This window comes from Megalopta genalis, chromosome 14 (genome assembly GCF_051020955.1).
Source record: "Megalopta genalis isolate 19385.01 chromosome 14, iyMegGena1_principal, whole genome shotgun sequence".
Lineage (NCBI taxonomy): Eukaryota > Metazoa > Arthropoda > Insecta > Hymenoptera > Halictidae > Megalopta > Megalopta genalis.
In genome coordinates, this window is record NC_135026.1 from 10,293,983 (window position 1) to 10,306,068 (window position 12,086).

General features: G+C 36.7%; 1 protein-coding gene across 1 annotated transcript; it reads right to left on the reverse strand.

The window, feature by feature from the left end:
* Positions 1–476: 476 nt before the first annotated feature.
* On the reverse strand, positions 477–11,248 carry LOC117225699 (peroxidasin). Its single transcript, XM_033479414.2, has 13 exons — positions 10,968–11,248; positions 7,614–7,723; positions 7,336–7,537; positions 7,045–7,172; positions 5,966–6,110; positions 5,542–5,678; positions 5,287–5,458; positions 3,595–3,735; positions 2,514–2,669; positions 2,304–2,443; positions 1,617–1,779; positions 1,428–1,540; positions 477–1,353 (listed from the first exon to the last, which is right to left on the reverse strand). Exons 1-13 carry the CDS (start codon positions 11,026–11,028, stop codon positions 1,237–1,239), a joined length of 1,785 nt encoding a protein of 594 aa, XP_033335305.2. The 5' UTR covers positions 11,029–11,248; the 3' UTR covers positions 477–1,236.
* Positions 11,249–12,086: the final 838 nt, after the last annotated feature.

Below are 12,086 nucleotides of genomic sequence, written 5' to 3' on the forward strand. Positions count from 1 at the left end.
TTAATAACTCGTAAACGAAGCCGCGGATTGCATTTTCGCTAAGGAAAAATTTGCTTCGAATGGCCTCAGGAATCCCCTATTTTCGGATGGCGGCTCTTACGGCTTTCAGGTTACTGATCTCGCATATGTTATAGAAAATGCAAGATTCAAAATGGAAAATCAGACGCCACTCTGACATAAGCACTATATTTCATTTATTTGTTCTTGTTCAGATTTGAATCGCGCGCCGGATTTGCGGCTCCGCCGCAGCGATGGCGACGTCGCGATTCGCGTAATTAGCATGCTAATACGCGGCGTAATTTCAATTAGATCGATTGAATTATATTTAGTTATGGAGATAACTTTAATACTTTTCACTATTTGAACTTTCAATTAAAACTTTTATCTAATTAAAGAAGGTATAAAATATGTTCTCTCTTTACGAGATGCTTTAATGCGTTAACTGACACGATTCAACTCGATAAAAACAATAACGATTAGAAATACTTGACTATAATTATATAATTACGATATAACATTCAACATGACAATATTAGTTCCAACGTTTTCTGAACACTGCTCTTTCCTGTGTCGAAATATGTTCGCATTAAATTCGCATTTATAATCTTGTGTCGACAATCTTGAACCTACATTCTTAATCAATGTAATTTAAAATACAGAAACTGAAAGATACATAAACATCTACAATATATAGTGACGGAAGAGTGAATTGAAATGCAACCAGTTCACATTATACAATTCCCTTCTTTCTGATCGAAACGTAAACGGGGATAAAAAATATAGAAAGATAACTACGAAATATTACAAATTCACAATCTAAACAAATCCATCTAAGATTCTGGTTGTTATTTCATTAACGAGAGAACTGAATCCGATAATCCGATTGCCTGCATTCCAATGAAGACAATCTTTTCTCATTTATTTATAGCAATTTTAATCTTTCTTTTTTACAGATTATTTTGCATTTCCTCGAATGTACAAAATGTTGTCGATGTTACATGTTGTTGAGAGAAATTACATATTTTGATGTCATTTCAAACGGATACAGTAATTTCTCCTTAATTCGGACTCAGATTGCGCACAAAAATAGACAATTTGAGAAGAGGAGATACGTGGCAATAGGCGCAAACAAAGTATAGAAGTAAACTTAGCATCCAATGTTTCTGTACAATAGAGATTCGGAACTAGATTCCCATTTGAAAGACATAAGTACACTCTATGGGAAATTACCATTTGTTACGAATGACGGGCGAGATTAGCTGGGTCATCCACATACAAGTTTGGTTTAAAACTCTCGTTAGCTTGCCTCTGAAATTGCACAGGGCCGGCTTCCATTAATTGTTGCCTGCTAATCTGAAAAACCATAGAAATTGGTGAAATTGTTATGACATCAAATAACACCGCGTAATATCATAAACCGAAGATACCCTTTCACGGCGAAACATGTTGGCGAAGTAGATCACCAGGATCAGAACGACCACTGCTAACACGGCAATTGAAATGATCAGACCTACAGTTCTGATACTCCCAATTCCGAAACCTGTTGATTAAAAGGGGCATAAAGTGAAATTCCTTGTTCCCGTGCACCTACGGCGTTCAATTTGAAAATAAATAACCCTTTATCGTTAATCGCTGAGAAACTTCCACTTTTCCAATTCGATTCTCCGCTCGACATACGTACACGCCGCTGTCGACTTCCAATGGATATTCTAGTTCGAGCTTTTGAGAGTTCTTCGAAAACTTGTACACTGCATTACTAACTGCCAGCTGTGCACCGTCCTGCCAAAGGTATGTCAATTTTCAATCATTGCACCAAAATAAATCTCCGAACATAGAAAAACGGTGAAACAATAGAACAGTAAATAAGATACAGAGTGTCCAACAATTATTGTACAAGCGGGAAATAAGAGATTTCTGAGGTAACTTCGAGTAACTTTTTCCTTAGCGAAAATGTTCTACGAGGCTTCGTTTACGAGTTATTAATGAAAAAGACTGGCCAATGAGAGGTGGACTCGGCTGACGCCCCGCCCTCGCGATCACTGTCGCTGCGTCAGACGGCCGGCGCGTCGCGGCATTGGCCGCGAGGGCGGAGCGCCGGCGACGCACGCTTTCCAATTGGTCCATGGTTTTCGTTAATAACTCGTAAACGAAGCCTCGCAGAACATTTTCGCTAAGGAAAAAGTTGCTTCAAATCACCTCAGGAACCTTACATTTCAAGTTTGTACAATAACCTCGGGTCTCCCTGTATAAGCAGGAATATAGTGACCAGATTAGAAACTCAGTAGGAAATTCTAATCGCTTACCTTAAACCAAGTAATGCTCGGTTTAGGCATACCCTCCGCGAAACAGTGAAAACCTACTGCCTTGTGACCTGGCGTGGTAACATCGATGATTATCTCGTTTTTATTCAAATTGGTATCGACGATGAGAGGCGCTCGTGCGGCTAAAATCGAAAGCAATGTTATCCAACAATACAACATTCAACCATCTTAGGAATTTGCACTTCGAATTACCCTTCACTTCCAAACGATATCCAGTAGACCGAGTCAAATTACCAGTGGACGTCCCTGTACAAATATATTCCTGCGAGTCCTCGATTTTCACGTTCTGTATCTTCAAAATTGATCTGTACGCCAATTGTGTCCTTCCTCGATCGATAGAAATTCTGTCTGCAGGTTCAGGCGTATTATTTTCGGTTCGTTCAATATCTCGTTGAACTTTATTGATTTTGAAAATTAATTGTATTAGGTTGGCCAATAAATTCGCGCGGATTTTTATGACGCGTAAATAAGGAGAGATTGTTTGTACGCGACGAAATTTCTTTATTCAATTACACATTCTCCATGTTTTTTTCATAACAGTCTCTTTTAGGCAACTTCATAATTCCCCTTTTATGAAATATCCATGAACACCTTTGTAATCCCACCAAATTGATAGCACAACTTTTTTCGGTCGAAGGTCTGGTTTTGCTATCGTTCGTTGTGGTTTATCGCTGTAATTCCACGATCATTTACAGCTTGAAACGCGGATAAAGCGATTCGCCTTGGTCAACAGGTGCGAAACCCAAACGTCTAGTCGGCTGACGAAGCCATGGAAGTGACGTTCTAAACTTGACTTTGATATTTTTAGGATCTGGGGAATGTCCTGCGTTGTGTAACGTGGGTTACATTCAATTAAACTCTTCGGTTGATCATTATTCACTCCTCCTATGGTTGGCCAGCGCGTGATCTTCAAGAGAAAAATCTCGTACACGTTCTTTAATCGTGTCCGATCCGTACATGTCACGCAGTTTCTTGCACGTTTGGCTTGCGTTTCTCCCTTTCTTATAATAAAAAAAAACATAATGTATCGTAAACGCCCTCTGAAGTCCTCGATACAATATTTAATAGTAAAAATCAAAATCGATCTTAACAATTTGAAGTTGAAAATACAGGTTTGCGCGTTCACTATTACTATTACTATTCACTATTAATTGCGAACTAGACTTCGAGAGAAGATGAACATCGTCAAAAATCGCACGAACTTACTGGCCAACCAAATTGAAGAATAAATCTTCTAACGCTCTCGTAGTGCGAATGTCGGAAATCGAATTACCAGATTGTACAATCGGACCGCTTTCGATGCTCCAATTAAAGTTGTCCAGATAATTTCGAATCGAAGCAGCGCAGATCAACACACATTCGTCGCCCTCTGCCACGGTGTTATTCGTGAGTACGACTCCGAAATCCCCGTTATCTGAAATATTTTGAGGCATATTGTGGCATCAAAAGAGAACGTGGTCGCAGGAAGGTGTCCGTCAGGTAATTATTACGCGAACTTTCGAACGGCATAGTTGGTGCGCAGTCAACGAGACATATTACTGTACAGGGTGTTCCAGAATTATGCTACTTCCGGGAAGCGAGGGGCTCCTGAGGTCATCTGAAGTAAGCTTTTCCTTTGCAAAAATTTTCTCCGGGGCATCGTTGACGAGTTATCAACGAAAAACAGTGACCAATGAGAGACGAGTTCGGCTGGCGCGAAGCGGTAGGACCAATCAGCGGACGAAGACAAGTTCTGCCGCTCGGCCGCGACGCGCCAGCTGTTTCTCGCCTCTCATTGGTTGCTGTTCTTCGTTGATAACTCGTAAACGAAGCCGCGGTTTGCATTTTCGCCGAGGAGAAAGTTACTTCAAATACTCTCATTTTTCGAAAGTACCATAATTATGGGATACCCCCTGTATAACAAAGTAAACTATTTAAGTAAATACTTATTTCAACGCTTACTACTTTTATAACGTTGTTGCGTGAAGCCTGTGCTTTAATTATATTGTAAAAGCATTCTTAGTCACGTTCTTACCGAAAAAAGTCAAGGTTACTCTTTATTATCCCATTTATTGTCATTGCAGGAAATTGTAAATACCACTATTCGATAGAGCGTACTCGAATTAGTTAACAAATGTTTTTTTAGCTTTCATTAAAAATCAATCTCCACCATGTTAACCCTTAAATGCATGATTTTTTGTTTCGAATGTTAAAAAATCGTTTTTTATAGGAATGTAGTCACATAGGTTACGTAAATAATAAATAAAAAAATCTAGGTAATAATACTGAGTATTCATTTTGAAAAAAAGTTGTATGTATACTTTTGGCAACAATATGCGTTTATTACTAAAATTATTGTAGCCATTAACAAATGTGGTCATGTATTTATATTATCTATTAGTATAGGAATTTTCACGTTATTTATAAATGAAATGCAGCAAAGCAATTTGCGATTTTTGTCGTGACACAAAGCAATTAGATAAATCACTGCTTTATAGGAAACTCGAAAAAAGAAAATATCTCTCCAAGTAACACATTGAAGATTATCACCCACCACATTCAAATGTCAAAAAACATATAACTTACTCGCCAAAAGTAATGTCAAGTCCTTTATTTCACGCATGGTCTATTGTCTATTGTTACCGACGTGTGTTCGGAAACGCACATAGTCAGGTTTTTGAATAAAATTAAGTGGAACTGGAATGTAGACAATTGGCAACAATATGCATTTAAGGGTTAATAGGAGTGGGCGGGTATTTTGGGACATTTTGTACAGTTGTACAGTTGTACAGTTTGGGCCCTGTTTGAAGCCCTAGATATTATTATCTAGATTTACGTTATTATTATTATTACTATTGTTATTATTATTATTATTATTATTGTTATTATTATTATTATTATTATTATTTTTTTTTTTATTGTTGTTGTTGTTGTTGTTGTTGTTATTATGGTCACGTTTCACACGAAACGTAATGATCGTACATACCATGGACTTGGACATACGTCCGCGTATTCCTCTCGTATATCCCCTCCTTCACACTGCACTCGTAAATGCCTTCGTCGTTGTAGGTCACGTTTGTGACCTTCAGTAAGGCCATATTCCCAAGGATTTTATTTTCAGTAGACCGACTATCGCTCCAGGTAGTCGTTCTGTCGCTCTGAAATATCAAATTGTTGTGTCGAATTCAACACGGACGGGTGTCGATTGGCGCGAATGGAACTTGTGTGTGAAGATAGATACTTGTCGCTGTAGAATCCACAATATATTATAGTGTTTCAAGCCACTCGGAACAACGCTACACTTCAGGTACAGAGATTCGCCCTTCCTTACGTGCAGCAATGTAGCATTGATCACTGGTTTGGGCAGAGTATACTCCTCTAAATGAAAAGATCGTTGGTTGTTAAAGGTCTGTTGAGCTTCGTGAGAAACATACGTTTACTTTTATCGCGAGGAAAATGTTGCCTTTTTTTTATCAATGATTTTTATTAATATTTCTTTCTCAAATTAATGATGTACTAATTGTATTTCTCCCGTAATTTTACTAAGATGAAAACAAGAAAACGATTGTAAAATGGTTAAAACGCGTCTTCGGCATGGGAATCTTGTGAAGAATGTTTCCTATAGATAGACTGTGATACGATCATCGTTCAATTAATGTACTCACCCGTTACAATTACATTATAAGAGACCTGTTGATCGGGAGCAATGGTGCACACATACAGCCCACTTTGAAACTTGTCGACTTTGTACAGTGTGAATCCAATTTTTGGATCGAAAGTACATGGCGGGACTATCTCATTGCTACCATTCTGCACAAGGTTATTTTATTAAATGACTTCTCGCATATTAACTGTACATAACATCAATCGTGAAACCTATCTTTATACAGAATCTATTATATTTATATTTATATTTATCAAAATTTATATTTATCGAATAGGACATATTACATTTCTCGATTAAAAAATGTACAAAATAAAAGAATGAACATATTAAATATGTCCTACTCGATATATACAGGGTATCCCAAAATTATAGTGCAAGCGAGAAATGAGGGATTCCTGAGGTCATTTGAAGAAACTTTTTCCTTGGCGAAAATGTTCTGCGAGGCTTTGTTTACGAGTTATTAACGAAAAACGTTGACCAATGAGAGGCGGGCTCGACTAGCGCTAGGCGGCCGAGCCAACGAGCGGTTGAAGCCGCTCCGTTCCAAGCCGGTTCCGTTCATTGGCTCGGCTGCCTCGCGTCAGCTAATCTCGCCTCCCATTCGTCACTGCTTTTTCGTTAATATCTCGTAAACAAAGCCTCGCAGAACATTTTCGCTAAGGAAAAAGTTTCTTCAAATGACCTCGGGAACGCATCATTTCCCGTTTGTACAATAATTTTGGGATATCGTTGGAGAGAATTCGAATTAAATACAGGGTGTCCCAAAAATGTCTCGCAATCCGAAAGTGGCGGGTTCCTCGGGACATTCGAAGCAACTTTTTCCTTAGCGAAAATGTTCTGCGAGGCTTTGTTTACGAGTTATTAACGAAAAAGACTGGCCAACGAGAGGCGAACTCTGATGACGCCCCGCACTCGCTCTCCAATTGGTCCATGTTCTTTTGTTAATAACTCGTAAACGAAGCCGCGGGTTGCATTTTCGCTAAGGAAAAAGTTACTTCGAATGACCTCAGGAACCCACCATTTCAAGCTACAAACATTTTGTAGCTTCATTATTTTGTTGAACAAACAAATACCTACTCGGTAGTACTTTGAAAGCTTGACTATTGCTGTCGGCGATGTTGGTCTACACGGTAGGTCGATGTTTTCTCCAATAGTTGTCGTTAAAATATGCGACTTTGCTTGTTCCACGAACCGAACTGTCTTAGCTGAAACATGATAGTTTAACTCCTAAATCTCACCGTTCTGATGTTACAAAGATCGCTGCAGATTCAGTTCAACGGACTGCACTCGTCATAGTTAGTACTTCAAGATTTGGAGAAATTTTTGTACAAACCTTTGCAATTTAATAGAAATCTCAAATACACTTACACTGAACATAGATATAAGTCCAGATGATCTCAGGGTTGAAATAATTATCTCTGGTGTTCAGAAAGGGTTTTCTCGAGCAACCATACCAGCCAGTGTCCCCAAAGACTGTACGCGCTCGATAAAACTCCTGGTGGTTGGTGCCATTTTCGTCTTGGGTTTTGCTTATTTCGATGGGCGATGTGTAAGAAAACACTGAATCAGACTGTCATTGAAGCGTATGTTACAATCACTTTCAATACTTTGTATTGATAACGTTATCTTATGGTTTCATTACGTACATGCGTTCTGTTAGTGGGATAAATGAAGAAAATGTCCGCTTGGACAAAGCATTCAAGCGTAAAATTACTGCCTTCTTTAATAATACGAACGTCAATTGTCGCTGTTGAGTCTGAAAAGAAGTGAAAGAAAGCTTATTCGGTATAATAACTAAACGTATTCAATTGCCACAATTCATCCAGTAAATTATTGGGTTGGCAACTAAGTAATTGCCGATTTCAGTTATAGATGTCTCTCACTCCCATTTTTATGATATCCGTGAATGTTATATTATAAAATTATTATTATTATTATTATTATTATTATTATTATTATTATTATTATTATTATTATTATTATTATTATTATTATTATTATTATTATTATTATTATTATTATTATTATTATTATTATTATTATTATTATTATTATTATTATTATTATTATTATTATTATGTTATTTTTTATTATCCGTGAATGTTAGCAACTGGACAAATTGAATGCAGCGGTCAAGGAAAAGCGACCAGAATTGGTCAATCGTAAAGGCGTCATTTTCCAGCAGGACAATGCTAGGCCGCACACGTCTTTGTCCACTCGGCAAAAATTCATGGATATCGGTTGGGAATTGATGTTACACCCACCATATAGCCCTGATCTCGCGCCATCGGATTACCACTTATTTCGATCCCTGGACAACTCCCTTCGTGGTAAAACTTTTAACGATGACGACGCTGTAAAATCTCACTTAACTCGGTTTTCGGCCGAAAAGGATCAGACTTTCTACGAGCGTGGAATTTTCAAGTTGTCGGAGAGATGGCAAAAGGTCGTCGAACAAAATGGAAAATACATTGCAGATTAAACTTCGTTCCAAGTAAAAAAAATTTTTTATTTCATTGAACAAATCGGCAATTACTTAGCTGCCAACCCAATAAAGAAACAAATAAATAAGATATGGCTGAGACGATGATTGTTTATGCTCATTACAGATCGAATCTTTAGCAGCGACTGATTTTGAAACAATGTAAATAAAAACTGAAGACGCTTCGAACAATGATTTTTTTTTGCTCTCGTACAAGGAATTCACTATGGTCGTTAAATATTGATAATCCAATAGCGTTCTTATTTCACGAATGAAGATACGGGGAAAGTCTAGAGAAACCTCGTGGTTTCATTCCGAATCAGTTGTACTTTCTCTCGCCCTTAATCATTCCGATATTAATGGAACAAGACAATTTCTGTTTCTTGTATCGTTTTACTATATTTAATTCGTTGACTTTCCTAACGGGAGAACGGAGTTTTCTTTCGATTTTCAAAAATGAAGAACATTCTTATTTGGTAGATTATAATTTACCAAAGATAATCATAGATAATTATCTATGAAATCTTCATCACAGATCTGACTGTCTGTTGTAGTGCAGGTGATTACAGTGCAACCAATAATGCTTGCATTGTATGAAAATTTTCCAAAATCATTTTACGGATCATCTAATAGATAATTTTAAACATAGAGCAAGTGCCTTCCCGAGCCAATGTATGCATTCCTGCGCATAAATTATTAGAGAAAATTGTCTAATTCATGCGAGTCTGGGACACATGCCCATACATACGCAATATTTACAGGAAACCGTATTATCATACGAGGAAGCTGCGGTAAGATGAGGCCAACCAACATAAGTTGAGGAAGAATGTATGGTCTTATGAGACAAACTAGAGAAATGCAATGGAAATAATATTCAATTTGCACATTGTTGTTTAGACGAATACAGACATGCAACATCGCCTGCATGTTACTCAAAATTTGGAACTAACATTCGAGTATTCTGATCAAAATCTCAAATTATAAAATCTCGAAAGCTCAGAATCTCAGAATCTCAGAATTTCGAAATCTCAAATTTTAAAATCTCGGAATCTCAGAATCTTAAAATTCCAGAATCTCAGAATCTTAGAATCTCAGAATCTTAGAATCTCGAAATCTTAAAATCTCAGAATTTCAAAATCTCAAATTTTTAAATCTCGAAATCCCAAAGTCTCAGAATCTTAAAATTCCAGAATCTCACAATCTCAGAATCTTAGAATCTCGAAATCTCAAAATCCCAGAATATCAAACTCTCAAAATCCGAAACTTTCGAAATCTCGAAATCTCAAAATCTCAGAATCTTAAAATTCTAGAATCTCAGAATCTTAGAATCTCGAAATCTCAAGATCCCAAAATATCAAACTCTCAAATTCTGAAACTTTCGAAATCTTACAATCTCAAAATCTCAAAATCTCGATCTATCTCATATGAAATAAAATCTGAGTCACGTCAACTCTCAAAATCCGAAACTTTCGAAATCTCAAAATCTCAGAATCTCAAAATCTCAAAATCTCGAAATCTCAGAATCTTAGAATCTCGAAATCACAAGATCCCAAAATATCAAACTCTCAAAATCCGAAACTTTCGAAATCTCAAAATCTCAGAATCTCAAAATCTCAAAATCTCGAAATCACAAAATCTCAAAATCTCGATCTATCTCATATGAAATAAAATCTGAGTCACGTCAACTCTCAAAATCCGAAACTTTCGAAATCTCAAAATCTCAGAATCTCAAAATCTCAAAATCTCGAAATCTCAGAATCTTAGAATCTCGAAATCACAAGATCCCAAAATATCAAACTCTCAAAATCCGAAACTTTCGAAATCTCAAAATCTCAGAATCTCAAAATCTCAAAATCTCGAAATCTCAAAATCTCAAAATCTCGATCTATCTCATATGAAATAAAATCTGAGTCACGTCAACTCTCAAAATCCGAAACTTTCGAAATCTCAAAATCTCAGAATCTCAAAATCTCAAAATCTCAGAATCTTAGAATCTCGAAATCACAAGATCCCAAAATATCAAACTCTCAAAATCCGAAACTTTCGAAATCACGAAATCTCAGAATCTCAAAATCTCAAAATCTCAGAATCTTAGAATCTCGAAATCACAAGATCTCAAAATATCAAACTCTCAAAATCCGAAACTTTCGAAATCTCAAAATCTCAAAATCTCAAAATCTCGATCTACCTCATATGAAATCAAATCCGAGTCACGTCATTTCCGCGATACTTTCAGCGTCGAAACTAGGAGAAGCGTGCACATAACCGGCTGCTTTCCAGAGATTCAAGAAACTGGAACACAAGCGGGTGAAGCGGAATACCAGATCCATAGATCCGGGAACCAGGTTCACTGTAAGGGAATCTCAATGAAGATTGTCTCGGTCGTCTAACACAGATAATCTACAATACAAAGTAGCTTTCGAGTTGTATGGCTCCAGATCACTATATGCTGGCGTGGTTGCTCGCCGAACGCTTCGTGGGCCACGGACGGATGAGTGACAGATAAAGCCGCGATTACCTCTGCACAGGTATGAGAGGAGAGTGACAGCAAAGAGGAATCGTCGTCGGCGGCACAGCATGCTTCTTTTTTTCTATGTATCACGGAACTTGTACTCTAGAAAATACTCTATGTGTTTTTATTAAATTATATTTTATATTATTATTATTATATTTATTATTCAATTTTATTAAATATTGTGCTATTATTAAACTCTATGTGTTTAAAAAGGCACCACGCGCGCGCGGAACGACATGACAATAGTACATTCGGCTTCTACATGCACGTCACTTATCGGCAAGGATTACTGTCGTAGTGTGCTGTATTAGCTAAACGGACGAATTAGAGTAACCCTTCTGGGGGACCTCTTACCACTCCCCTCCACAATTCTCTGACCACGACTTATCGAAGACGACGTCACCTTCGTCGTTATTTCGCGCCCCGCTCGAAACTGACCGCAACTGCTTTTGCCAGTGCAATTCATTGAGGTTTGTCGCATGATGCTATCTTGCTTTCAAAGTTAGTGTGAATTTTGTAATTTCGTCCAATTTTCATGAAATTCGGATATTTGCGAATTAGGCAATATAGTTGAAGCAGCCGTTGCAGTAGGCGAGGAAGTCACACGAGTTAAATTTAATTCAATTCAATTCAATTCAATTCAATTCAATTCAATTCAATTCAATTCGATTCGATTCGATTCGATTCGATTCGATTCGATTCCATTCAATTCAATTCAATTCAATTCAATTCAATTCAATTCAATTCAATTCAATTCAATTCAATTCAATTCAATTCAATTCAATTCAATTCAATTCAATTCAATTCAATTCAATTCAATTCAATTCAATTCAATTCAATTCAATTTAATTTAATTTAATTTAATTTAATTTAATTTAATTTAATTTAATTTAATTTAATTTAATTTAATTTAATTTAACCTACTAAGTATGATACGGCTACGCGAGTATAATAAATATATATTTATTATATATATATATATATTTTGTTCTATATATTTAAAACAGGTCATTTTCATTTTCATACAATTAAACAGCGCATGTTATTTCGTTGCAAATTTATAAACCAGACAATCATTTCGATAGGATGACGTTTCACTGGTTTCCTAAAATATTTAACTTA

What these genes read in the sequence shown, in the direction of transcription:
- LOC117225699 (XM_033479414.2), bottom strand. Translation starts at nt 11,028, where the DNA reads ATGCTGTGCCGCCGACGACGATTCCTCTTTGCTGTCACTCTCCTCTCA. An exon ending in AGCTTTCAAAGTACTACCGA is followed by an intron (nt 6,111 to 7,044) that starts GTAGGTATTTGT and finishes AACCTTGTGCAG; the next exon opens with AATGGTAGCAATGAGATAGT. An exon ending in TTATAATGTAATTGTAACGG is followed by an intron (nt 5,679 to 5,965) that starts GTGAGTACATTA and finishes CTTTTCATTTAG; the next exon opens with AGGAGTATACTCTGCCCAAA.